The following is a 24,777-nucleotide window of genomic DNA, read 5'->3' on the forward strand; positions in this document are numbered from 1 at the left end:
TTTTTATAATTAAGATAAATTAATATTCAGTTAAGGATATAATAGATAATATAGATAGCCTTAGGCTAAAGCTATAGTAATAGCTTTTTTTCTATTAGTAGTGTATATATATAAACCAGGATTATACCCCTTAATTATTTAGTAAATAGGTTCTATTCTAGCTATCTAGAGACACTATATATCACTATAATTCTTTAATCCTTCAAAAATATCTTAATAATAAATCTAGTAGATATCTTATTATTTAAATAAAATGCCTTAATTAGTAGATTCTATTAGTTCTTAATAAAAGTAATAAAATACTATACTCTTTATTAATATTAATTCTTTTATTTATAGATAAATAGCTAATATAGTTAGATTCCTTTTATAAAAAAATAAGTCACTTATTTAAGTCTATTATAGGTATCTTTAATCTTAAATAGATTAAAATAGACTTAATTATATCTTCTAAATAATTATCTAATTAGTTAATAAAATACTTATCTTAGTGCTTTTATAAGTTTATAGGTCTTATAGACTTTTTTTTTATTATAATTATCCTAATCTTTAATTATAACTCCTTTAACTAGTTTAGGAAGCTTCTAAATACTTCCTTTATATATATAATTAAGTTATTAGTGCTATATATCTTTTATTACTATTAATTTAAATAATTTAACAGAGTATTAAACTATATATATATACTATATCTATAGTCTTTTTAGTATATTAAAGATCTATAAACTATATACTAGATATTTATATATACTAATAACTAGATTTCTATAATAGTCTTTAATATAGTTCTCTTTATTAATCTATTATATATTTTTATATCTTAGTTTTAATAAAGATATTAGATTAGTATAGAATCTAAAGGAATATAGGATATTAGTAAAAGTGATTATCCTTTTTTTTCTACTATATAAATTAATTCTAACTAATTGTACTATTCTAATATTTAAGATCTTAGTATAGCTATCTCTAGTCTTTAATATAGTTAGTTAAGGTATATAATTAAAGAAATAACTAAGATTATTATAGATATATACTTTTAATATATAGTTAAGAATCTATTATTTATAAAGTTCTTCTTTATTTAGGATCTAATTATTAATTTAGATTATTAATACTATTAAATATAGTTAATAGTTATTTTTCTTTATTATATAGAAGCTAACCTAAATAAAGTATATATACTTTTTAGTCTTCTTTAAATTAGTTAGTTTCTTAGTTATTAATAATAATAATTTTTTAGTATTATATTTAGTAATTTTCTAATTAATCTATTTTTTCTAAATAGGATTATTTACTAAGGCCTTTTCTACTACTTTCTAATAATAATTATATACTTTCTATCCTTTTAATTATATTATTTTATTTAAGATATAGTAAATAATAACTAAATAATTAACCTTTAATCTATATAAGTAAAGATATTTCTAAAAGGGCTTATTTAACTTTTTTAGTGTATTATTAGTTAGTTTAATTTTATTATAACTTTACTAAGTTAAGAATATAAATCTTATAGTTAATCCTATTAATTTAGGACTAAACTTATAATATATTATATAAAATAACTTAATTAGGTTATAGGTCTTAAATTCCTTCTATTTTATAATAATTTCTTAATATCTAGCTTACTATTAGATTAATAAGATCTCTTTAACTATTTATAGGAAATCCTAGTTAATATTTATAACCTTTAAAAGATATAAGTTAATATCTTTTTCTTTTAGATTCTTTTATTTAGTTAACTATTAATAAATATTAGATCCTTTCTTTAGTAAAAATAATATAATACTCTTTTATTTTATTTAGATCTCTTCTTTATAACTATTTAAATATATAAATCTTCTTTAAAAGAATATAAAGATATTATATAGAGTAGTATAGTTAGTAAATAGCTAATTAAATAATTAGTCAATATATATATTAATCTATTAATTAATATTAGTAATTTTTTAAATATAGTATAACTAGTTATTATTTTTAATCTTATATAGATCTATATAATCTCTCTACTCTTTATATACTATATTATTCTTTATAGTATTATCAGTGAGTTTAGGGAACTCTGGTTTAATTAGTTTAGTGATAGGATTTAGACACTAACTGCTTAGTGTACTTAGGTTACAGTGCTCTTATATATTATAATTAGTTATATATTCCTTAACCTTCGCTAGCTAGTTCTTCTATTAATATAATTCCTTCAGTTTAATACTTTTCTGGGCGGAGATACTTATTAAATCTATCTCTCTAGTAGATTGATCAATTGATTCAATAGTAACTATTTAAGAGTAACTATTTAGGGGTATCTGTTTAGGGGTATCTATAGGATATTTATCACCGACGACGCTATATATAGGGTAAGCTATCTCTGAATAGCTTCAAATACACAAAATAAGTGGCTTATCGTCTTAGATAGGGCAATCCAGGCTTATAACTGTCAGGATAGGGAGAGGATCCGACTAATTAGAATCAAGGAGAAGTCTGTTTTACTATTCTGCCCAATCTGCCAATTTAAGGGGCGTACGCTTAGATAATCATAACATACAGGAAAAGGATAAACTATTAATGCGATTCTCCACACACTCATTCCAACATTTTTCCACTAGTTTTCCAATACACCGCTTTCTCCCCAAACTGTCAGATAACCTACTATAAGATAGGCCTACTAAAGAGCTAAGCAGTATATACACTTTATCCCGCTAGGACCAATAATATATATATACCTCTATACCTACCAAAGTTACTAAATATATTATATATACTATAATACTATTAGATTCGATAGTATATTCAGTGGTCGCTAATTCGAACTATATATATTAGTTATCGTAGTGATAGGAAGAAGGATAGATTAGTACTATAAAGACTCACTAGATAGGCGATCCTTATAGAAGGACGTAGAACAAAGAAACCACTTACCCTACTATATCACGGGTAAGCTACGCCTAAGAGATCTAGATCTATATCTCATAAAGATACTAGTTTAATATAGCGGAAGTGAGGGATTTAGAGGAACAAAGGCCTTACATCGACCTACAAGGACGCAGGCCCTTAAAGGAGGGGGTAATATTACGACCCCGGCCCTTGCAGGGATTGCATATATAGTCTCTACGGTCTTATATACCACATACACCTATGGTCTATATAGGCCGCTATACCGCGTAGGGACTTACACCTCTGCGCATACAGAGATAGCACTCCAGCGATTAGTTTACACTCAGAATCGAGTCATTGGTTTCTTCACTCTAATCCTTTTATCATCTCATCGGACTGCCTCGCAGAGCCAGTCCTAACAAGCAACTAGGTTTTATTTTATAAAAAAACAGCTAGAGGAGCAACTCTTAAATACTATTACTAGCCTATATCTACCGTTTTAAGTAGTAAAGGATGTTATATTCTAACAATTACTAAATCTAGCCTATTTTAGATCCCTACGCTTAGAACTCCTATCTGCAAAGACACTCTACCGACGATTATATGATACTATAATTAAATAATATATATCTTAATTAAAGGACCTACCCGAGGATGCTAAGGTATTATTTGCCTTAGACTGCTAGACTAGCCTATTCTAATAGGTATTTATAGCGATAACAGTATATTTTATTAATAGCGGGTAGACTACCGTGAGCTTCTTCTCGGCTTTGAACCTCTGTATAGCCCTCACTTAGGGCCTAGTCTAAATAACGTGTTACTTTAGCTATGTTACGACTCAGTGCCCGGGCGCACTTAGCCAACAGGCCAAAAGACCAAATATGCTAGAACTCTATGTTCTAGCATGCCCGGGACCGATATAAGTAGCGCGCATCGTTAGGCTTAGGTGAACCACGCCTAAGTCCTAACAAGCTATTAAAGGAAAGAAACCTTTTAAATCGAATATTTACTGTGACCACTGATAACGCAACTAACAATGATACTTTGATTCAAGGGCTGTAGGATATATTGCTTTCTACTGGCGCTATGTGCCGTAGAGTGTCTGGCGACGGGATTGTTGTACTAGTAAGAAGAGGAATGAACGTCCAAACTTACCATAACGGTTCTACAATAGGCAGCTTTGAAGACAGTGACCTTACCAGTATCGACGAGTTAAAGCCGGCCTATATATAGGGTTCGAGTCTGCCTGGTGTCTACTATATGAACACAGCCTGGGCACATTGTAGCTTTCTGAGGGCCCATATCGGTATACGAGGGATAGCTCACTTGGCCTCTTCGTTCTGCCCGGATTGTATAGTGATACGCTTAATTAACTTGCCTGCATTTAAATGTGCGAGATTCCTAGTAACTGGACGAACTTTAATGTCGGCTGGTAGTACCCCAAAATGGTTTATGTATATAACCTAAAGCGCTGTGCCCTCGTCTCTAAGCCGCGGTGATTTTGCGGTATATGCTAATAGTGTCTTCCCAGAACCGCGTGAAGCAGGAATAGATCCGCAAGCGGCGCAATAACCTCCTCCGTCGCCACAATGATTTCCGGCGCTGTACGCGATTCGCAGCTGGACCACGTTGGAGATGCCTAACGGCCGGATTTACACGTATTGATCCGATCCTTATCTCCCTGCTCCCACTGACCGTGAAATTGTAAGTCCCCGGCGACGCAGAAAGAACTTGATGTTGACAGATTCAGCGGGAACAATCCCAGCCAGCTGTGCACAAAACGCCGGCGTGACTATGGTCCTCCGTGTCTGACCGATATGGCGCTGCCGGCAGTGCCCTCTCTAAAGGTGCTTGGACGCCGAAGTCAACTATGGGATTTGCTATCACAACAGCCGAGTAGACGGAGCCTGAACGGCCGTGGAGTTGATGCTCAGGTTCACCGGGCGGATCGTCACTTGATCAAACCGGCCTAGAGAGAGGGAAGGTCCAAGAGTCCCTACTCCGATTCGTGGCTTATCTCGACCGATTCGTGGCTTATCTCGACCGATACGATATGCAGCCGCCGCTAGTATATCTCGCTTGTCGCGATACACGATAACGCCTCTGCTAGTCGGCGTTGAAGACGCCGGCGGTTGAGAATATGTTTCTGTTGAAACATATGTGTTCTCTCGTTACTCGGGGGTTTAGGTAAAGCACTTTCCCTGTAGGAACACCAGAAAGCAGGCTCCCGCAGCGTTGGCGGCAAGTAATATGCGCGTTTGGCTAGTAACAGCCAACCGGTTCTGTGGTTCCGGCACAACGGCCGAGTCAGACAATCATTCGGGGTCTAGGCGATTTAACCGAACTCCGAGAAGCTACAGTCCTAATTCAATACAACCATCGTATCGCAACTTCAGATTTCAACTTTCAGTTTCATTTCTCTCATAAAATTAACTCCCCAAAAATACACCTCCAAACCGTTTTTTTTTTTTTTTTTTTCTTAAATAGCTAACTTGACTGTCCCAAATTTTCCCGCCCCAAGGTCATCCCTGTGCAGGAGCTCGTGCGGGTTCTGGTGGTCTTCTACGTATCCGACACCGCAAACGGCCTTGTCTGTCCATACCCGAGCGAACGGCGTTAGCTTCATCTCCGCACTAGAGCTTCGGTGGTGTCGGGATGTGTAACTTACAGTAACCTGCCAATCGGAGAATGTCATCCGGCAGTCGACGCGCGATCTCGAGAGGCGTGGAGAGGACTTCCTCTTGATCCTGGCGGTAGTAGTCTCGTTGACTAGATGTTCGTGTTAGCACACCGCTGTGGATCCATTCAGCACAGCAACTCTTATCTTACCCGAAGACGGCAAAGAGGGTGCGCAGGGCGAGCGGGTCGGTCTTTTCGCAGATGTTCTCGCCCGCGGCGTGATAGGTTGCTGGGATCGGAGTCAGTGGGCTGGAGTTAATCCGGAGGGAGGAGGTTAAAAAAAAAAAAGAAAAGCAAAGCAAAAGGAAAAGAAAGACAGAGGAGAGAGACTCACAGCCGAGAGTGAAAAGTGCGGAGCCGGGCTCCATCTCAGCGTATGTGCATTCTTCGAGCTTGGGGACGCGCTCGGGGCCCCAGAGATGGCTTCCGGGAATGACCGCCGTGGCCTGTGGGTATCTGTTAGTTGGTGCTCAGCTGGGCTGGCTGGGAAGTGGTCTTACGCCATTCTCGTAGGTGCACTTAGACCCAGCGATCAGGCAGCCGACCATCGGGGTAAACAGGGGGTTGCTGGGGTCTGGTCGGGTTTGGTACGCGATTTGGTCCTGCACTTGGTTAGACACCGTTTCGAGCCAAAGCGACGAGTAAAGTCTTACCCTGTGCAGTGGCTGCGGTTTGGCTCCGGGAACTAGGCGAAGGGCTGCGGTGGATGCGAGCATATAGCCGCTCTTCTGGGGGACGAGCTTGTCGCCTGTGTACGAGGAGTACTCGTCACTAGATGGTTTAGTATACCATTCCAGGGCGTGGGTGAAGGCTAGCTTACTTTAGGAAGCGGCCCATGACTCCTTGCCAGATAGGCAGACGCATGATCTTGACAATCTGGTCGGGGATTTTGGCGAGGAGGGCCTATTTTTTGTTAGGATATAGGCGGCTTCAGATGGTTATGGTGAGGCGTACGTAGATTCGCTGGGAACCCTCGGGGAAAAAGTCAGGGCCGAGTTCCTCGTAGGTCGCATTGGAATCGTAGGTCTTGCGGCCCTGGAAGTATGGCTCAACTGGACGGGTGGTTAGTTGCCTTCACATCCACCAAGCTGCCTGCTGTACTCACTCGAGTCCATGCACTCTTTTAAAAGCTCCTGGGAGAGGAAGTTGGAGACAATGACTCCGCCGTCTCTCTCAATGATCTCATAGATCTTCTCGAGAGACTCGGTGGCATCGACGGTGATAAGTGGAGGGGCCATGGTGAACTGTCTTGAGCTGAGATAGAGGACTGTGACTGCAGCAGGACGGGAGATGGGATCAACCCTGGTTATAAAACAGTCTCTGACCCATGAACAAGATGCCCCTCACATGCTCGCTCAGCAGAACCCGGCCCGGTTTTGCATGTAGGACTATCTTGGACCTTCCTGGTTATCTCCAATGTGGGACCCCCTGTAGCGCATCCTGGGTCCAGCTACGAAGGATCCGTGCTACACCCTCCATCGCCACCCCTATCAGCACCCATGACAAACGAAAAGCTCTGAGCCACTCTGCAGGCTACCCCAATCTTGATTCCTGCATCTACGCTTCTCCATCGACTCTACCGGTTGGATTAACCGGCCCGGCGTTGCGGGTCTACTTCGGCTCCAGGTACATGGGCTATCTGGCAGATTGGCAGAGATAGGCGGTCGCTCCCTAGTGGTTCCCCTGTGTTGGACCAGCTATTTTACATTGCCTGATGCTCGCTTCTTAGTCCTCATTGAGATGTTTTCCCCGGAACAGATTTGGCATATAACTACGTTCCTTCCTCCCTTGCCTTCAACCAGGCCCTATCCCCATCCAACCATAATGGAGAATCCCGCCATTTCCAGCAGTGACACTCAGCCGTCCAAGAAGGAGAACCCAATGTCCAGAACAGATTCAGTCGACATTGGGCAGGTTTCTTTGGTTTGTTGCTCCTTCGCCTTCGTTCCTGGGATCTGGTTGACGTAACTCTACGAACTGCAGGGCACCCAAAGCCCCGGAGACACTCCGAAGTCCGACGAAACAGAGCTGAGCGGAGCCATCAGCGAGGCAGTGAACCATCGCCAACTGACCCCGAGACAGATCCAATTTACTGCACTGGCCGGATCAATTGGAGCGTCAGTTACACCACATCATCACAGCCTCGATAGCACTGACCATCTACAGCGCTCTCTTTGTGGGTATTGGATCTGGAGTCCTGTCCGGTCCCCTTTGCCTATTTCTCGGATTCATCTTTTGGGCTTCTGTTGTTTATTGCATTGGTCAATGCCGTACGCCGCGCCGTGTCTTGGTTCTATATAAGCAAGTGCTGAGGAGCTTCAGAGACCGAAATTGTCACCTTATTTCCGCTCGATGGAGCCTTCATTCGTTTGGCGGGCCGAATGGTTGACCCTGCGCTTGGGGTGGCAGTTGGCTACAATCACTTTGTTAGTATGCCGGTGGTATGGCCCGCCCACAGGCAGTTCTGACTAACATCTGGTAGTTTGCGCAAACTTCTTATGTCATTTTCGAGGCTACGGTTATCAACACTCTTGTTCAATACTGGGGCTACGACCAGTCTCCTGCTATTCTGATCTCGGGTGCGCTCGCCTTGGATGACTGGGAACTATCTTACTGACGCCTACGGCAGTCTCGCTAGTTATGTTCTTGGCGATCAACGTATACAGAACCGATCTTTTCGGCGAAGCCGAGTGTAAGCTATTCAGCCCAACTTGAACTTGTCTAAGCTTTCCGTCTAACCGATAATCCAGTCTGGCTCGCGTTGTGCAAGGTCTTACTGGCTGCCGGTCTTATGGTATACACAGTCACCGTTATGCTTGGCGGGAACCCTGCACACGAGCAAGTCCACCTCTACAGTTCCTTTCTGAGCCAGTGCTAACACCCTACAGTCGGTTCGGCTTCCGTTACTGGAAGGAGCCCGGCCTATGGGCTGGAGCTGACTCTTCAGGCCGGCTGATGTCGTTTGTTAACGCTGTTAACGTGGCTGGATTCTGTATGGGAGGGCCTGAGTATATCTCAAGTATGTTCATTGCGCCTCTAAAAGCCGACTGTTCTAACAACAATAAGTGATCGCCGGAGAATCAAGAGACCCGCGCCGGACAGTCCCTCGCGCATTCGGCACTATTATGGCTCGCCTCATTGTCTTTTTTATTGGTGGTTGTCTCTGCGTTGGGGTATGTCATTTCCCTGCCATTCTGGCTGGATACCTTGCTTACCCTGCGCGTCTAGATTTTAGTCCCATATGACGATGAAACGTGAGACTCTCCACCGTGAACGGTTTATGATTGTCTACTGACCGTTACAGTCTGACGGGTGGCTCGGGCACCTACGCTGGTGGATCCCCATAGTAAGTTGTGTAAAAAAGACCACCCGCGAACCAATCTAACGCTCCCAGTGTGATCTCAATGCAACGTCTAAAGATCCCAGTCCTGCCATCCATCGTCAACGCAGTCTTGATAACCACCATCATCTCCGGCGGAAACGCATACACATTCAACGCTTCGCGGAGTCTGCATGCTCTTGCGCTGGACGGCCGAGCTCCAAAGTTCCTCCGGCGATTGAACAAGCGGTGCGTACACTATCTACCTCATATCCACATACTAATTCCATTCACAGTGGCGTGCCGTACATGGCGGTCATCGTAGTCATGCTGCTTGCATGTCTCGCATATCTTGCACTCGGCTCTAGTAGTGCCAAAGTGCTAAACTGGATACTCAAGTTCGTTCATCTCCAAACCGGTTATTCGACCCTCCGTTAACATAATTTTCTCAGCTTCGCCACTGCCGCTACCATGCTGTACGTTCCTTCCACCTCTAGATATCAATACCTTCCGTCTAGTTCTAACATCCAAACCTTCCAGCAACTGGACCGTCATGTCCTTCACGTGGGTCCGCTTCAACGCAGCCCTCAAAGCCCAAGGCATCGACAGGAAGATTTTCCTCCCCTGCGTGTCCAAGGTCCAGCCCTATGCGGGCTACTGGGCGCTATGCTGGGCGTTCATATTCCTCTGGTACGTCATCAAAACAAACTCGCCTCGAGTACTGGGAAAAACCAGCGCTAAGTCATACCCACAGGATCCAAGGCTACGCGGTCTTCGTCCAGGGCAACTGGGAAGTGTCAACCTTCATCTTCAATTACGGAATCGTACGTGAAATCTCCCTGAAAACCGAATCGTGGCATTTGTAGTAGCCAGCACTGACACGCTCATCACGGTATAGATCGCCCTCGCGGCCGTCATCGGCATCGGCTGGAAGGTCTTCAAGCGCACGAAATTCCATCGCAGCAAAGACATTGATTTGATTTCTGGGTTGGAGTTCTTCGATGCGTTGACGGACCACTACCGGAGTGAGCAGGAAGCTTTGCCGGTGACTCTAAAGGATAAGATTGTGGCGAAGCTTTTCTAGACTGGTTAATTTCGTTTGGTTTTGAGCTTCGAGCTGGCTATGAAAGATTTTTGACGGAAGTAACGGGTTATTATATATACCGCTGCGGAAGTTGGATGTATTACCACTTGCTGGTTCTGGCCAGAGGAGGTCCGAATGGCGAATGAGGACTAAGTGGTCTGGCAGATTCAGGTCGTGGACTGGTGGGTCGTGACATGAGATTCTAATGGTGACGGAGTTTCAAGCAGTCGGTAGTGGAACTGGGCTCCTATATGAAGTGAGGAAATATAGATATGGGCAATTGAAGCTTGTGGTAATCGTGAGACGCAAGTTCGCCTAAGCTCAAGCCGTAAAGGCCTAATGTATACGGCCCTGCCGCAACAGCCGCTTGGTTAGCTCTCATCGCAAACGGATTTTTTGAGGGTGGCGTTCTCCAGTGAACCTCTGTATGTTCTCCGTCCAGAAACCTCAGTGCATGTGGATCGCATTTGACCAAATGAGTCAAAGGCAGTTTTACAAGCGTTTGGAAGACCCTTCAGAGCGTTGAAGTCGGAGTTGGAATCCCAAATATAGGATCCGCGGAACTCACGACTGCCAATAACCTCGATTTGTCCTCCGACCCAGGCGAGCAAAGAGGAAATGGATCCATTTTTGTTGTCCTTAGCACATGTTGGCATTTGCATTTGCAATCCCTCGGTATGTTGAATCTTCCTTTCTCTCCAGGTCTTGCGAGGGATTTTGGCGCACCTTGAACAAGTCTCACCTACATATCCATTGATAAATCTTGCATGCTGCCTAGATACATGCCAGATATCCTGGGCAAAAATGGAAAGCATACCCAAGCGGATCGAAGAGTCCTGCAGCGAGACGGAGTTCTCCCCTTGTGATCCAAATGGCAATGGCTCGTCCGATCACGCAGATTCAGACACAGCATCGGAGGAAGTTCCTTCGAAAACAAGCGAGGACCGTGCTTTCGTTGTTTCTGATACCGACAAATCATTGTATATCTCCAGTGACTCATCTGGAAGCTGCGGGCCAGAATTGTTGATGTTCGAGGACCCAAATCAGAAAAATACAGTAAGCTGTTTGGCTCATCACTTTGCAGCTGTCTTGACACAGGACTAGGTCTCAGGATTGGAGTTAAAATCCCAATCAAGACTATTGCTCAAAGGCCGGTCAGCTGCGAAGGTCGACAGACGATCCAAAACCTTGTTCTATGGTAACCTTGGGAAGCAAACGAGTTTTCAACTTAGATCGTAAACTAGTAGCTATCTCCAAAACACATAGCAAATACAATAAATCGTAGCTTTATATCTCAGCCATTATACCGTAATTCAATTTCCTCTGTATGTAGATAGGATTTGGTAAGCATTTTTAGTTGTATATACCAATTTCTCGAAACTCCCTAGAGAGACTAAATATCGTGTCAAAACCATCAGGCTAAAAGGAAACGTTCCCTTACATTACCGTTGTTGAGATATTAAGTTACAATCTATCGCACTTACTATGTGTTTTGGAGATGGCCATTCGCTTACCAAATATGTTAACTCTCCTTTGTAGTGATTTACGTGCCGTTAATACAAAGCAGAAGTAAAAGCGGGCTCGATCTACTGGGACCATAGCTTGTGAATGGGATCACTTAGTCCAATTGAAGACATGTTTGCTAACGTCCAAAACACCGACATTTTCTGAATTGCCCGCACACCGAGATCCAGTCTGTTTTCTCTCCCCGTAATTCGAAGCGTATCACACTGGCCCTGGTTTGTGACGGAGCCTTCACAGTCTAGGTAACTTGCTTGAGAAATTCAATGGTGGCTTTAACGGCACTCTGGCAGCACTCCAAATCCAGGGCGAGACCAGTAATCTCCGGACCGTTATCGACAACGGTGTCAATGCAACCAATAAAGTTCAGCGCTTCAACGAGGAGGAATCAACTCGGATTACGAACGTTGTTGTGGAACTTCAGTCTGATATTTATGACGTCCCCAATCTAAATGTTGCAAAGAAGCCAGCCTTTGACATAGCAATTCTTGGGGCCGCATCAGCAAGCTTTCTTGTTAAGCAAGTCTTGTAGGGCCCTAAAAATAGTATTTCGCAACTAGGAGGTGAGATTATTTCAAAATTAGTGGATGACCTACAGCATCTTGGGCCACTGATTACCTCAGACATTGATTATCATTTTGCTCAGGCCATCAGAATTTATTCATAATGCTCCTGGATACGCGATTCCTATACGCTGGACGGTGGGTATTTTCGGCGAAGTGCTCAGTGATTGCTCGTATTTAGTGATGGCTTTCCAAATCATTTCGTATGACTTCAAGGGTACATATCCTGCTCAGACTGAATTCCATTAGTAGTTGAAATAAGACCAGAGTTAGTGACCCGAATACGTATGGAGCCCTTGCCTACGGGCCTAATTTTGGTTTAAAGACTTACTAGACGCCCCCACCTATGTTCTCAAGCTTAATGAAAGATTGGGGGAGAAAAAAATGATTTCAAATATTGTAACAACAAGAAGACTCGTTCGTGGGTTAATTCCTAGCCGTTACTTTAGACCTAACTTGCTCCTATTGAGGCACAAGTTCTAAAATTCCGGCGCACCACAAGCAACAATGTTGAGGGAATCTCCAATAACAGTGGTTATGTACGTCAAGTGTGCCCGATTGATAGGATTCTCTCCAAAATCCTGCCCAGCGTTGCAAGGTTGAGACTCGTCAGCACAATTATTCTCCCGGCAATATCAATTTATAAAAAGACATAAGGTTACTTGTAGTTGACTGCTTTCCGCACATGAAGGTAGTTGTAGCATCATTCTGGTCGCTTTCCTTTTCCCAATATTTATTTCCATGATGGCGGAAGCCTAGCAGTGTTGGCGGAATCTGCGGGACCCCATCATTTGCATAGGTGACGCGGAAATAGTTGGTGCCTGGGACCTGGCTCTCGATGTACTCTGCAAACGAGCTATCTCCGTTAAGAGGCTCACCAAAAGTATAAGTTTTGGTGAGACGACCTAAGCCAGTAAGCGCCGCAGTTCCGATAGCAGCTATGCCAGCACCCAGCGAATGTCCAGTCACTACCAAGAAATAGTCTGGATGAAGGGATAGCTGGGACTGGATCTCTGGGGTGACCTGTTTCGCAAGAGAAACATACGCAGCCTGAAATCCTGCATGTACCTATTGCACCAGGTCAGTTTATATAGATCTATAGCAATCTAAACCTTGAGTCATACCTTGCAATTTAAGCATTTGGTCCCAGGCGCTTTTAAATTCACAAAACTGAACTGGAAACCGGTATCAAGGTCCTTGGGTGTAGATGTACCTCTGAATGAAATTACCAGCTCCTTATCTTGAGAAACTTGGAATAAGGTAGCCTAGCCATCAGTTGCATTATTATTGAAGTACCGCACCACGGAACTCCTATAGGGTGGGGTTTCACAGGAGTCCGTATATGCTGCTGCGGAAAAGGCTGTGTAACGAGTAAATTCATTATATAAATCCGAGTAGACTGGGCTATCAGAAATATAGCAATCAAGGATCCCTAAGGAGTATACCTTGAGTTTGCGCAAGGCATTGCGTGAGAAGCGACAGAAGTGCGAAGGACTGGTACATCTCGACTGGAATGAGCCATGTCATTTGAAAAGTATTGTTGATTAAGAGTGAGTGACCATGCTTGACCGCCCTTAATATATAAGAGCCGTCAGTCACGAGTAAACTACTGCTATAGAGCCGCTTACGAAGAGGTCAACGAGGATCCCACGTATACATTCTTAGGTTTTTGCGACGTTGAAAAAGATCGCCACGAACGGCCGCTTGTTCGAAAAATCACAACCCGAGACCCCTGGATGATATACACCCACAAGGCTCTGGTTCGCGCCGGACATGAGGTCTACCTTGCTATGCACCGTGACGACCCTTTGAAATTAGTCTATATTCAGACGACTCGAACAGACTTGGCTCTGTCGAGGGAGGCGTACAGAAAGTCTCTTGGTTCACTTATTGCGCTTTTCTCTGTCTCCTTGATGTGCTACACCATCAATCAACGTGCTATCTTGTGTAGGAACCCGCTGAGTTTGCTTTGGACCGCGTCTTGATTTCCCGCTGCCGGATTCAGGAAGACGAACTTGGCCACATCATCCGACCGGTATGGGTACGCCTTTTTGGCCTAAGCGGAGAACTGACCGTTCTAAAATTATAGAGGGCAACAAACTTCTCTGTGACAATGGCCTGGTTTTACCAGGCAAAGAGTCTCGCTCGAGAACATATCGGATTACCTAGGAGGGCCAAGTTAAACTATGTAAGTGACCGGAGGGGAGAAATACCTTTCCCTATCTGCGCTAACTGATCTCCAGATGGTTTTAAGCGCTGCCGCCCAATCAACCCGGCCGACATCAACGCAGCCAGCCTCAGACCGACGACGTAGGTACTGGATTTCGCGGCCCGTCTTGGCGAAGACTACTCTGATGGTCATTTGGAAAGGCTATTGCAGGTAATCGCAACTGCTTTCACGTTAACACCGTTGACCCTGACGCCGACGCGCGTTCCCTTCATAGCACCCCTCCCACACCAAAAAGGGGTGTTCGCTAGCGTCGTAGTCGTGCAAGAGGCGAGGAAAGCTTGGATGTTTGCATTGATCGATGGTCTTGACCCGCGACTCAACAGACGATCGATCCTTCTTCAGGCACTGGACATGGACAACCCCCCTTCTATGCCCGCGGTGTCGGGCCAAAGTGACGTCCCGGCCACAGAATGCTTCTGCCCCCGCTTCATAGTGTTCCCAAGGGCTTTGGTCGTGGACTTAGCGGAAAGGATCTTGTGCAGCACTTGTCACTTTTCCCAGTCTAACAGACGATACCGAGAAATCCGTTGTATATAAAGCGGATTCCCTAGCGGGATCGGCCCATATTGTACGTCGGCGTTTATTTCCACGCATGAGGGTTTGTCGATATGAAAGCAGATATAACGAACAAAGCAGTTAGGTGACTGGGAGGTACAAGGTACTTTTAATGACGCGTTTCCAGTCAGGTATTCACAAGGATTATCTCTAAGCGCTTTGTCTCAAGACGCGCCGGCGTGGTGTATCGGCTTCAACTGAGAGGATTGGCGTTATTTATAGCGACATAACGGAACCCATGGCCCAAGTAGGGTACCGCCTACTAAACAAACAACCATTCGGAGTGACCTTGCTCAACACCAAGTTTACCTGGATGGTAAGGACAGATTTTCATTATCGCGATACCGTTTAGATTTCCTCTTCGACAACCAACAACTGTACTTACCAGTTGATCCACGCCATAACCTCGTCCACGGTATCTTTCACAATGCTAGGGTCCAGATCTCGCCGTCGCCGTTTCAGCCGGTTTTCCGATGGTACATCGTACTGGGGGACGACATCCCGGCTTAGTGTGGCTTGTACCTCATCAAACGGGTGTCCGGTGTGCCATTCGTAAATGTCCGCATTCTGGGCACCCCAAATATAGGCAATATCAAGAACAAAACCACAGGCTAAAAGCCCGTCCAGGAATCCGATAACACGACCCCTGTCGCTGGACACGTTTATTGTCCTCCCAGGGCAATAAGGCGCCCTGATGTGCACGCGAAGCTTCCACAAGGGTAAGAAATTGTCCCATATACCCATCCCCCTGTTCCAGAAGGAACCAAGCCAGGCATTGACTAGATCTGCGATATCTAAACCTTGCGGCGGAAGGGCTAGAGATGTGCCATGCTGTTCAGTGGTGTTTAGGGGCATTATGGGCTCCGAGACAAATATGCCCACGGGTGTCGTCGATACCCGGCTCTTAGGAGGGTTAATGGTGGGACTGTCGGGGGTATCCCTGCCTAAGTAACGGACGAAGGCTCGGAACTGCGCCTGCCGGATGAGCGTCGGTGTGACGCTCCGTAGTTCCCGAGTTTGCCCCAACGCCTCCTTGGGCAGGGCGGACCGGTCCGCGTTGACTGTGTGGGCAAAGGGAATGCCGCGTCGTCTGGACACGGGCTCATCCTCGTCCCAGACCTCGGGACTATTCGCCGGTGTCGGGGCCACTGGGGGTTCCATTGGGCCGGCCCTGAAATCACCCACGGGCGGGATGCTGAAGCCTTCTGGTCGGCCAGCCAGAAGAAGTGTTGCCAGAGCCTCGTCCGATCCACTGAAGCAGTCACGTTGGGTATCACTGCTGCAGCCTCCTGTGTCCGGTGATCGCGAGGCTGGCAGCGGGCGGTCCCTAGGTTAGCTAGTTTGTATAGGTTAGCACTGCTACTGTTTATATATCTTGTACAGCTACGCTCATATACCATATTGTAGCTGTCGTTAATATATAGGGTCGTTGACAATAGACTTTGTGGTAGGTAGGCAAAGGTGTGGAAAGGATTATTCGTGGAGGTCAAACAGTCGAACACTTGGGATAGTATAAGGGCTTTCTGGGACAAGTATAGGTGCATCAGCAGCAGGTACCACACCAACCTGAAAGACCCAAGAGGTGATATCGCTTTCTCAGGATGGTCTCTGAGCTTGCGAGCGTTGGGCTTTATCCTCTGAGCTACGGTTCGAGCTCCTTGGAAGCTTGTATATCACAGGAATCATTGGTTAGCTTCTAGGATTGATTTGTCCGTTCTCAGGAGCCGCCCTCTCCCACGCATCACCATATATACATATCGAATAACCCGATCACACTCCTGGAGACATCCTACAATAACATACTGCTTTGCAATCCAGACTAAGTAGGCTCTTTGGCCCTCACTGTTATAGAAATCATGCTGAAGTCACCAGAACAGATGTCCCTGCTTAGGCTCCCTCTCAAGATCCTTCATATGACTAGGGAGTATCTTGACCAGCAGGCACTCAACGCTTTATGTCGCACATGTTGTGCACTCGCAGCTGTTTTCAATCTGCCCTTTTCAGGTACAATATGGAAATTGAAGGAGCATCGGGGCTATATTAGGCAGCTGTCCACAACTGGCTGGATATTGCCATGACCTTCTTAGACCACTACGGCGCCGATATAAACGGAATATACACAGGAGAGCCATTTATTTTCCATGCTATTCGGCATTATCCTACAGAAACAGCAGAGCGTTTTCTGGAATACCCACAGATGGACGTCAACTTGTATGCCGACTCTAGAAAGAGCCTATTATGGTTTATCGTCCACCAGCAGTGTCTCTCCAGTCGAGGAAATTTTTTTGTGTCCAGAACTTGTTCTCACTCGTTAGGATCGAGTTAGTCATATATTTAGCCCTTGGTTTCATGCAGCCAGACATGGCCAGGTCGGTATCGTTAGGCTGTTTCTCGACGGTGGTGTGGATATCAATACTGCAGATGTGAATGGAGACACTGCCCTACACCATGCTATTCTACTTAGGCACACTTCTGTGGTGAAATATCTACTGCAAGATCAAAGAATCACTATCAACAGCAGGAATCTTTTAGATAAAAGGGCACTTCACATTGCTGTGCACAGATTGTCTTATCTATGAGTTGATCGTCCTAGTTTCATCAGAGATACAGAAGCTAATACCTGACACAGCAAAGAATAGTCTCCCTCTTAGGCCAAAGAATCCACAGTACTCCTATATCGTCTTCCTGCTTCTAGACAGCGGCATTGATGCCAATGCCACGGATAACAGCGGAAGTACCGCTGTTCATATGCTCGCGAAGTCAAACTTCCCAGAGCTAGTCCAACTCTTACTCGCCCGACATGATGTGGAGCCAAACGCCATTGATAATGGTGGCCGCACGCCTTTGGGGTGGGCCTCTGCGGAATGATACATATCAGTAGTGAGGACCCTACTGCAGCACTCAGGAGTAAGCCTAAATGCTCAGGGTCATGGCGAATACACCCCTCTCTGGCTGGTATGTCAAGCAGGGAGAGTGCACATAGTAGAAATTCTACTTCAATAAAACGGCGTTGATATCAATCAAGAGTACGGAACTAGGATCTCACCACTTTATGTGCCAATCACAGAAGGACATACTAATGTCGTTGAGCTCCTGTTAGCGCAGGGAGATCGCGTTGACGTTAATGGCAGGACTCTTAAGCAGCACTTAACCCCGCTCATGCTGGCGGCACCTAGGGGCGACAAGGATATTGTCCGATGTCTGCTACAGCAACCGTCCATTAAGGAGAATACAATTGATGATTCCAGGCGAACTACACTTTTCTGGGCGGCAAGTGGAGGTCATCATGACGCTATGCGCCTTTTGCTCGGCCATCCTACTTTGAATACCTAGAGGTAGAAAGACAATCAAGGCCATACCGCTTATGCCATGGTAAAGAAGAAGGGCCATGCGAGCGTAATGCTCTTGTTATGGACGCCTTAACCCCAAGGGGGGGCCAAGAGAAATCTTCTCATCATGAGGGGGGGCTGATTGTTACGTTGATGTGACTGCCCTATTGGTTCTTGGACTAAGTCAAGTGTAAGCCTATAGTCCTTGATTCTTATGTGTGACAACTCTGGGCCAGTCGAAATTGAGAAACTGTCTAGTGACCAAGTGAGAAGCTTCTTATCTGTATGACTAATCGGCTCTGCTGGTTGTCTGATGCGATATTGGTAGTTCAAATACCACTGCATATATCGCGTTAGTACGAACTAGCCTTCTAGCACCTAATAGATTAACAAACCGCTGGTATAGATGGGTAAAGCACATGTGGTCTGGTTTTTAGCTGGATTTCTGGTATGTCTCATTAATAGAGTTCACTCATTGCTCACACACAATTGTGATAGTATTAGGCGTTCTGTAGAAGTAACTTCATAGACGGCGTTAGATATATCCAAGATACAAGACCGGCGCTTATATTATAAACCTCTATCCGGAAACATCACTCTGGAGGAGAGACAGGAAGCCTCCATTAATAAGAAAGAAGTTCCAAGGGCACATCAGTCTGTGACCTCGGGTTCCGCAAATCCTGCAGCATCAAACCACGATTCGATCGCAAACTGAGTATTCGATTTTCCTATATATAACCACCAACTTCCTCCCTTTACTGTGTCCACAGACAATACACAAAGAGACCTGGTGTGTTTCAAAGTATCTTGTGCTCATGGCCATACAGGAGGATAGATTACAGGATGCACTTCTCACCTGCGGTAAAATTCACTTGTCTATGATGAGGATATTCAGATGTTCATGGGAGCAGCTCTAGATATCCCAAGAGCCAGGGGATGCACAGAGACCATTCTGAGAAAGCGATATCACCTCTCGGGGCTTTCAGGTTTCCATCCATAAGGTGTGGTACCTGCTGCTGATGCACCTATACTTATCCCCAGAAGCCCTTATATTATCTCACATACTCAACTATTTGACCTCCACAAACAATAATTCCCATACCTTCTTCGCCTACCTACCACAACGTCTATTATCAACGACCCTACTCATCAATGAGAGCTACAACATAGTATATGAGTGTGGCTGTATAAGACACACAAGCAGTGGCAGTGCTAACCCATACAAACTAGCTAACCGATGCAGATATCTTGTTTGAAATATCAATCGCCGAACCGACGGCACTGAGCTTTCCAGTCCTCCAGCAAAAATTTCGACACACCCTGTATTAATATAATAGAAACGTTATTCTTTACTGGGCAGTAGGTCAGGGACATGTGTCACTTATAGAAACCTTGCTCGATAAATACTATACCGATATCAACGGCGCGTATAGGGACAGTGCGCCCCTAGTTAAAGCGGTTATAAGAGGCTCTTTTGCCGTGGTAGAGTATATTTTATCTTAGACTAAGCTTGACTTAAATCACTCTAATCAGGGGAATAGGGCTTTATAGTATAGCACGGCCTAAAAGGATCTGGTAATTGACTAGCGGCTGCTTCTCTAACTGGGGATAGTTATCAACACTCTGTTGTGGACTAAGAGCGGGAAACCCTTTACTACCTTTAACGAGGCCGCTATCTGTAACAATACTGAAGTAGTTAAGGCTATCCTTGCCTATAGATGAGCAGATCCAAATATTGCAGCAGAGAATGGTCAGACACCACTGCTTTGTGCTAGCGCTCGGGGATTTGTGGAGATCGTCAGAGTCCTGCTGGGAGACTCGATGGTTGACCATGTGGGTCAAGATGATCATGGATACAGCACCCTCCACTATGCAGCAGAGAATGGAGATGTGTAAATTGTGGACCTCCTCCTCGCTGATGGCTATATTAATGTGAATATCTGGGACTGGACTAGGTTAACTGCCCTCCACCTCGCAGCAAAAGCCGGGCATATAGGAGTGGTGAAGCATCTACTGATGGTAAGGACGATCGATATTAATGTGCGAAACAGGAGAGGCTGCACGGTGTTATAGAATACAACTCGCCAGGGCTATCACCAAGTAGCCAGCTGTCTGTTGATTGAGGACGACGTGCAAGTGAATTCTACCAGGACTGGCGAGTCTATGGACTGGTCAACTTCCCTACATTATGCGGTTGAAGAGGGGAATCTAGCACTGGTCCACCAGCTCCTGACCAAGTCCACCATAGACCCTAACGTGTTGGATGAAGATGGATGGACGCCTCTTTAGTGGGCCGCGTATGACGGCGACCAGCATGTTGTCTGGTCTCTTCTGGATGATCTGTGAACCAAATGACACAGAAGAGACAACTGGGGACGGGCACTGGTGGATACTGCTAAGTCTGGCAATAAGGATGAAATTGTGTGCCTCCTGACGAACTGTGATCATTATTGCCCTACGAATATATATGCTGTTGTGGTGCTGATTATGATTCTTATTCCTATCCTATTACTGCTGTCCCTAGCATCTGTGGTTGGACAGGCTTTGGTAATGCTTCTTCCTGTGGCCACTTAAATCGCCTGTTGACCCTAGTCTCATACTCCTGTATCATGGCGATAATGTTCATCAGCTTAACAGCTATAGGCTATCAAACAATCTATATGCTAGCAGCCGGCTTGCACACTGAAATTGACGCACACAGCTATGAATGATTATTTTGGAGGATTTGACAGGAGGAATCGGTGCAGAGCACCATGGGAGTATAGGCTAGTGAAGTCTAGGGATGGTCATTGCAGATAAATATCTTGCTATTAGCTATATGTGAAGAAGCTTGGACACGCCAGCTTCTCTTGAGGTGACTAAGCTATATAATATCATCTGCTGGTTTACCAGCTGGCTACAGCCTCTTTATGTTATGGTGGTCTGTACACCTACTATATTCTCAACGGCTAGTGCAAATGCTCTAGGTTTAGTGAACCGTTATTTTATGCAGATCCTAAGCACAATGCTGTGCCCATGATGTGATAATTGCCCATCCTGCTGTGCATAGATGCGTTATTTCTTCTCAGTATTTAGTTGTTTATATGGTCTTGTATTGGTTCCGTCTCTAGATTGCCTGTCAGCTGCATCAGCTATGCTCTTCTTATGATATCTTTTTCAAGTCTTCCACCCGAACTTGTGCTCTATATAGCCGCTACACTTCATAGCGCCTGGGATATATATGCCCTGATGAGCGTGAACAGAGGCCTTTACTGGTCGTTGAAAAGATATCTATATCAGCACAATATGGACCACGAAAGCAGCACCAGGCTTTTGCGAGCAGTGGAAGTAGGGAGTTTATCCGCCATATATTGTTTTCTCAGCCTACCGCGGCTGAATGTGTATATCTGAAACGATGCTGGACAGATGGTACTCCACGCCGTAGTGCAACAGCATAAGAAACCCTATATTATGACAATCCTTCTGCGGGATAGTCGTATTGACGTTAATACGGCTGACTTGAAGAGATAGACACCATTGTCTTATGCAGCATCAAACAATGACTGTTGTCCGCTTGGCATCCTGCTATGGCACAACGTTGTTGACATCAATATGAGCTACTTTGGAGGCCACACGTCTTTTTGGTTTGTGGTCAGCGAAGGGAACAAAGCGGCTGTGAAGAAGCTTCTTAACGACACGCGGCTAGATCTGAATATAAGTCCTACTGAGATCTCGCCCCTGGCAATCACAGCGGGCAGAGGCTTGGTGGAGTTACTCGAAATGCTCCTAAGTGACCAGTGTGTGGCTGTCAACAGCCGTGGGATCCTGTATCCATTAATCAGCACATTATTTTACAAAAATGAGGGAAGCACTCTTCGACTGCTATATGTACCTAACCTCAACGTCAACTGCAGCTTTGGTCATATGAGTGCACTGATGTGGGGTATTAAATTAAGACAAACGGCAGTTGTGGTTGAGATCCTGGAACATGATCAGATTGATGTGAATCACCGAGATGATACTGGTCGCACAGTATTAATGCTCGCTATAGAAGAGGGAAACGACGAGGTATCCATGGCCTTACTGAAAAAAAAAGATATTAACCTTACCTTTTTAAGATGTTAGGGAAATGAGCGCACTGGACTACGCATTAAAATCAGGTAATGCAAAGACATTAGGAGAGGTCAGAAAAAGGTTAGCTAGCTCTAATTTATGATATGCACATCCAGTGAGTTCGCACAAGAATGCAACTGAAAAGTAAGGTAAGGACCAGATATACTGCTTTGCAACTTAGAGCATATCAAATACGCCAGTGGTCAATCTACACCTAGGACTATCAAGGGACAAAGTGTTTGACTGACGAGACATGTTTTTGCTCAGAATCTATACTCTTTGGAGTCTAGTCAGCTTTCTGATATTAAAGTTGAAATTTCTGTTTTGATAGTTGTCACCCACGGCTGCATATTGTGAGTGAAAGTTGTATGAAGAAAGATGATCAAGCATATGAATGATGATGATGGAGGATCTATCTACATGAGAGGAAGCTTAAGTATATGGGTCATGTGACACATATATGAACACCCCCTTAGCTACCGAGCTGTAGATATAGATGATATTGATGTCTATTGAGTATATAATTTGATCTGGCCAATCAGAGGCCAGGAATCAGTATAGGAAAGTGCAGTTTAGGTTATAAGACCTAGTAAGCTAATAAAATGGTTATATTTAGTCTGTTTAAGTGGTTTAGTTAAACTATTAGCTACCTATTTAACTAAGGAGATCTATTAAAATATATAGGTAAGTTTATATACCTTATTGTGTATATAATATTATTTAATAGTGATATAATATATATATTAATAAAATTTAGGATTCTTAGTTAAATTAAGATATCTTTTATTTAATAATCTTTATAGATAGATATAGATTATAGTGTTAGTTTAGAGAGTCCTATTTTATTAAAAAACTATTAAATCTATATTATTTCTTAATAAGAAAGTGATACTATAATATATTTAGCTTCTATACTACTTAGTATAACTATAGTCTATTTCTTTAATATTTAAATAATAAGACTATTAGTAAGCTTAAAAATATAGCTAGAGGTTAATATATAGTCTTTAAAGTGTTATCTTACTTAGTTAATATTATAGTAGCTAAATAAGCTATTAATTAATATAGGATAGTAAATAATCTCTAAGGTCTTAGTGCTAAAAAAATATTAAAAGATATAGTAAAAAGTAATTAAATAGTCCTAAAAGAGATTATATATATACTATATAAATTTAATAATAATATAAATAATATCTAGTCTTATTAAGACTATTAGCTATATAAGTGATTTAATTATCTTCCTATATAGGTTAATATTATTACTAGTGTAACGGGCCAGGGCCTGGTATGGATCACGTGAGGCATATGCCCTTCACTTCCTGCATATATAAAACCCACCTAATTCCTACAGAGAGATTCCTTTCTCTAAGATCAATATAAATAGTATATTAGCCTAGTTAAATTGACTTCTCTTTAGCTATAGCCCTTTATATATATCAATCTTCTAACACTTAGTTATTAAACTATTAGAATCAGCAGAAAACCCTAATTAAGTCTTACTCTTAGGTATATAGTCGAATTACCCTTAAATTACCCCTAATTCAGGCTAAAAAGAATAGCAGAAGTCTTATATATATTATTAGTGCTTAATATATATTAGAAAGACCTAAAAGGGCCCTAATTCCTAGGCACTAATAGTTATATATATTATAAGACTAAAAAGTGTATATCCTTTAATATATATATAGTAGAAGCTATTAAAATATACTTAATTAGCAGTTAGAAGTCCTAAGAATTATAGAAAATTAGGTATAAAAAAATATTTTACTACTATAGTTATAAAATATTATATAGTAAATAGCTTAAAGGTAATTAATCTAGGGTTAGTTAATTTAATAGCTTATAACTTTATTTTAGTAATATATAGAAGGTTATTAGTAAGAGATTATATAGTAAAAAAAAAGACTATATTATCTTAAAAAGCTTTTAGCTTAGTAAAATACTAAAGATATAAAGGCTTCTAATAATAGTAATAGTAGTAATAATACTATTAAAGAATCTATAAAATTAATATAAATATCTACTAATTCTATACTAACTATAACTAAAGAATATTACTAATTAAGATTTTATCTTTTTAATCCCTTAAAATATAGTAAAAAAGTAAATAAATAGTTAACTTAATATATTATAATAGAAATTAAACTGAATATTAATAAAAAAGTAATTAGAAGCTTTATTAACTAATTTATATATATATTTTTAAGATTTAAAAGTCTTATATAGATAAATACTAGAATATTAATAAGTTATTACTAATTTAATATTAGACTAAAGGTAATACTAAATTATTTAAAAGATATCTATAGTAACTTAAACTTTTAAGTTTATATAGTATATTAACTATATTAGATAAAATAGTAAGATAGAGTATCTTTTTTAAAGTTTCTTTTTTAATTAAAAAAGGAATTTACTAATACTAATATAATAATTTAGCTAAATAAAGTTAAATACTAAATCCTTTTTAGTTTTTTAAACTAAACTATAAATAAATTATTAATAAATTATAGTATATCTATTACTTTTTAAGGGCTAAT

At 42.6% G+C, this 24,777-nt stretch overlaps 4 protein-coding genes across 4 annotated transcripts; 1 reads left to right on the plus strand and 3 right to left on the minus strand.

Annotated features, from left to right (window-relative positions):
* Positions 1-5,347: 5,347 nt before the first annotated feature.
* Positions 5,348-6,785, minus strand: N7459_004525 (phytanoyl-CoA dioxygenase family protein; the record flags this gene model as incomplete). Its single annotated transcript, XM_056943709.1, has 9 exons — positions 5,348-5,460; positions 5,537-5,637; positions 5,698-5,776; positions 5,882-5,993; positions 6,048-6,149; positions 6,201-6,318; positions 6,368-6,450; positions 6,502-6,599; positions 6,653-6,785. The coding sequence occupies 9 exons, from the start codon at positions 6,783-6,785 to the stop codon at positions 5,348-5,350; spliced, it is 939 nt and encodes a 312-aa protein (XP_056800592.1).
* Positions 6,786-7,371: 586 nt separating this feature from the next.
* N7459_004526 (uncharacterized protein) lies at positions 7,372-9,950 on the plus strand (the record flags this gene model as incomplete). Its single annotated transcript, XM_056943710.1, has 17 exons — positions 7,372-7,470; positions 7,531-7,664; positions 7,714-7,817; positions 7,870-7,973; positions 8,030-8,126; positions 8,177-8,239; positions 8,298-8,385; positions 8,436-8,566; positions 8,614-8,720; positions 8,776-8,801; positions 8,852-8,893; positions 8,942-9,115; positions 9,163-9,264; positions 9,319-9,342; positions 9,407-9,556; positions 9,621-9,690; positions 9,765-9,950. 17 exons carry the CDS (start codon positions 7,372-7,374, stop codon positions 9,948-9,950), a joined length of 1,701 nt encoding a protein of 566 aa, XP_056800593.1.
* A 2,702-nt stretch (positions 9,951-12,652) lies between these two features.
* N7459_004527 (lipase family protein) lies at positions 12,653-13,537 on the minus strand (the record flags this gene model as incomplete). Its single annotated transcript, XM_056943711.1, has 4 exons — positions 12,653-13,102; positions 13,159-13,299; positions 13,336-13,433; positions 13,480-13,537. The coding sequence occupies 4 exons, from the start codon at positions 13,535-13,537 to the stop codon at positions 12,653-12,655; spliced, it is 747 nt and encodes a 248-aa protein (XP_056800594.1).
* Positions 13,538-15,200: 1,663 nt separating this feature from the next.
* On the minus strand, positions 15,201-15,980 carry N7459_004528 (uncharacterized protein; the record flags this gene model as incomplete). Its single annotated transcript, XM_056943712.1, has 1 exon — positions 15,201-15,980. The coding sequence occupies one exon, from the start codon at positions 15,978-15,980 to the stop codon at positions 15,201-15,203; it is 780 nt and encodes a 259-aa protein (XP_056800595.1).
* Between the last annotated feature and the right edge of the window lie 8,797 nt (positions 15,981-24,777).

The sequence above is a fragment of the Penicillium hispanicum genome (genome assembly GCF_028827665.1).
Source record: "Penicillium hispanicum strain IBT 35686 chromosome Unknown utg000004l_segment0_segment0, whole genome shotgun sequence".
NCBI classification, from domain to species: Eukaryota; Fungi; Ascomycota; class Eurotiomycetes; order Eurotiales; family Aspergillaceae; genus Penicillium; species Penicillium hispanicum.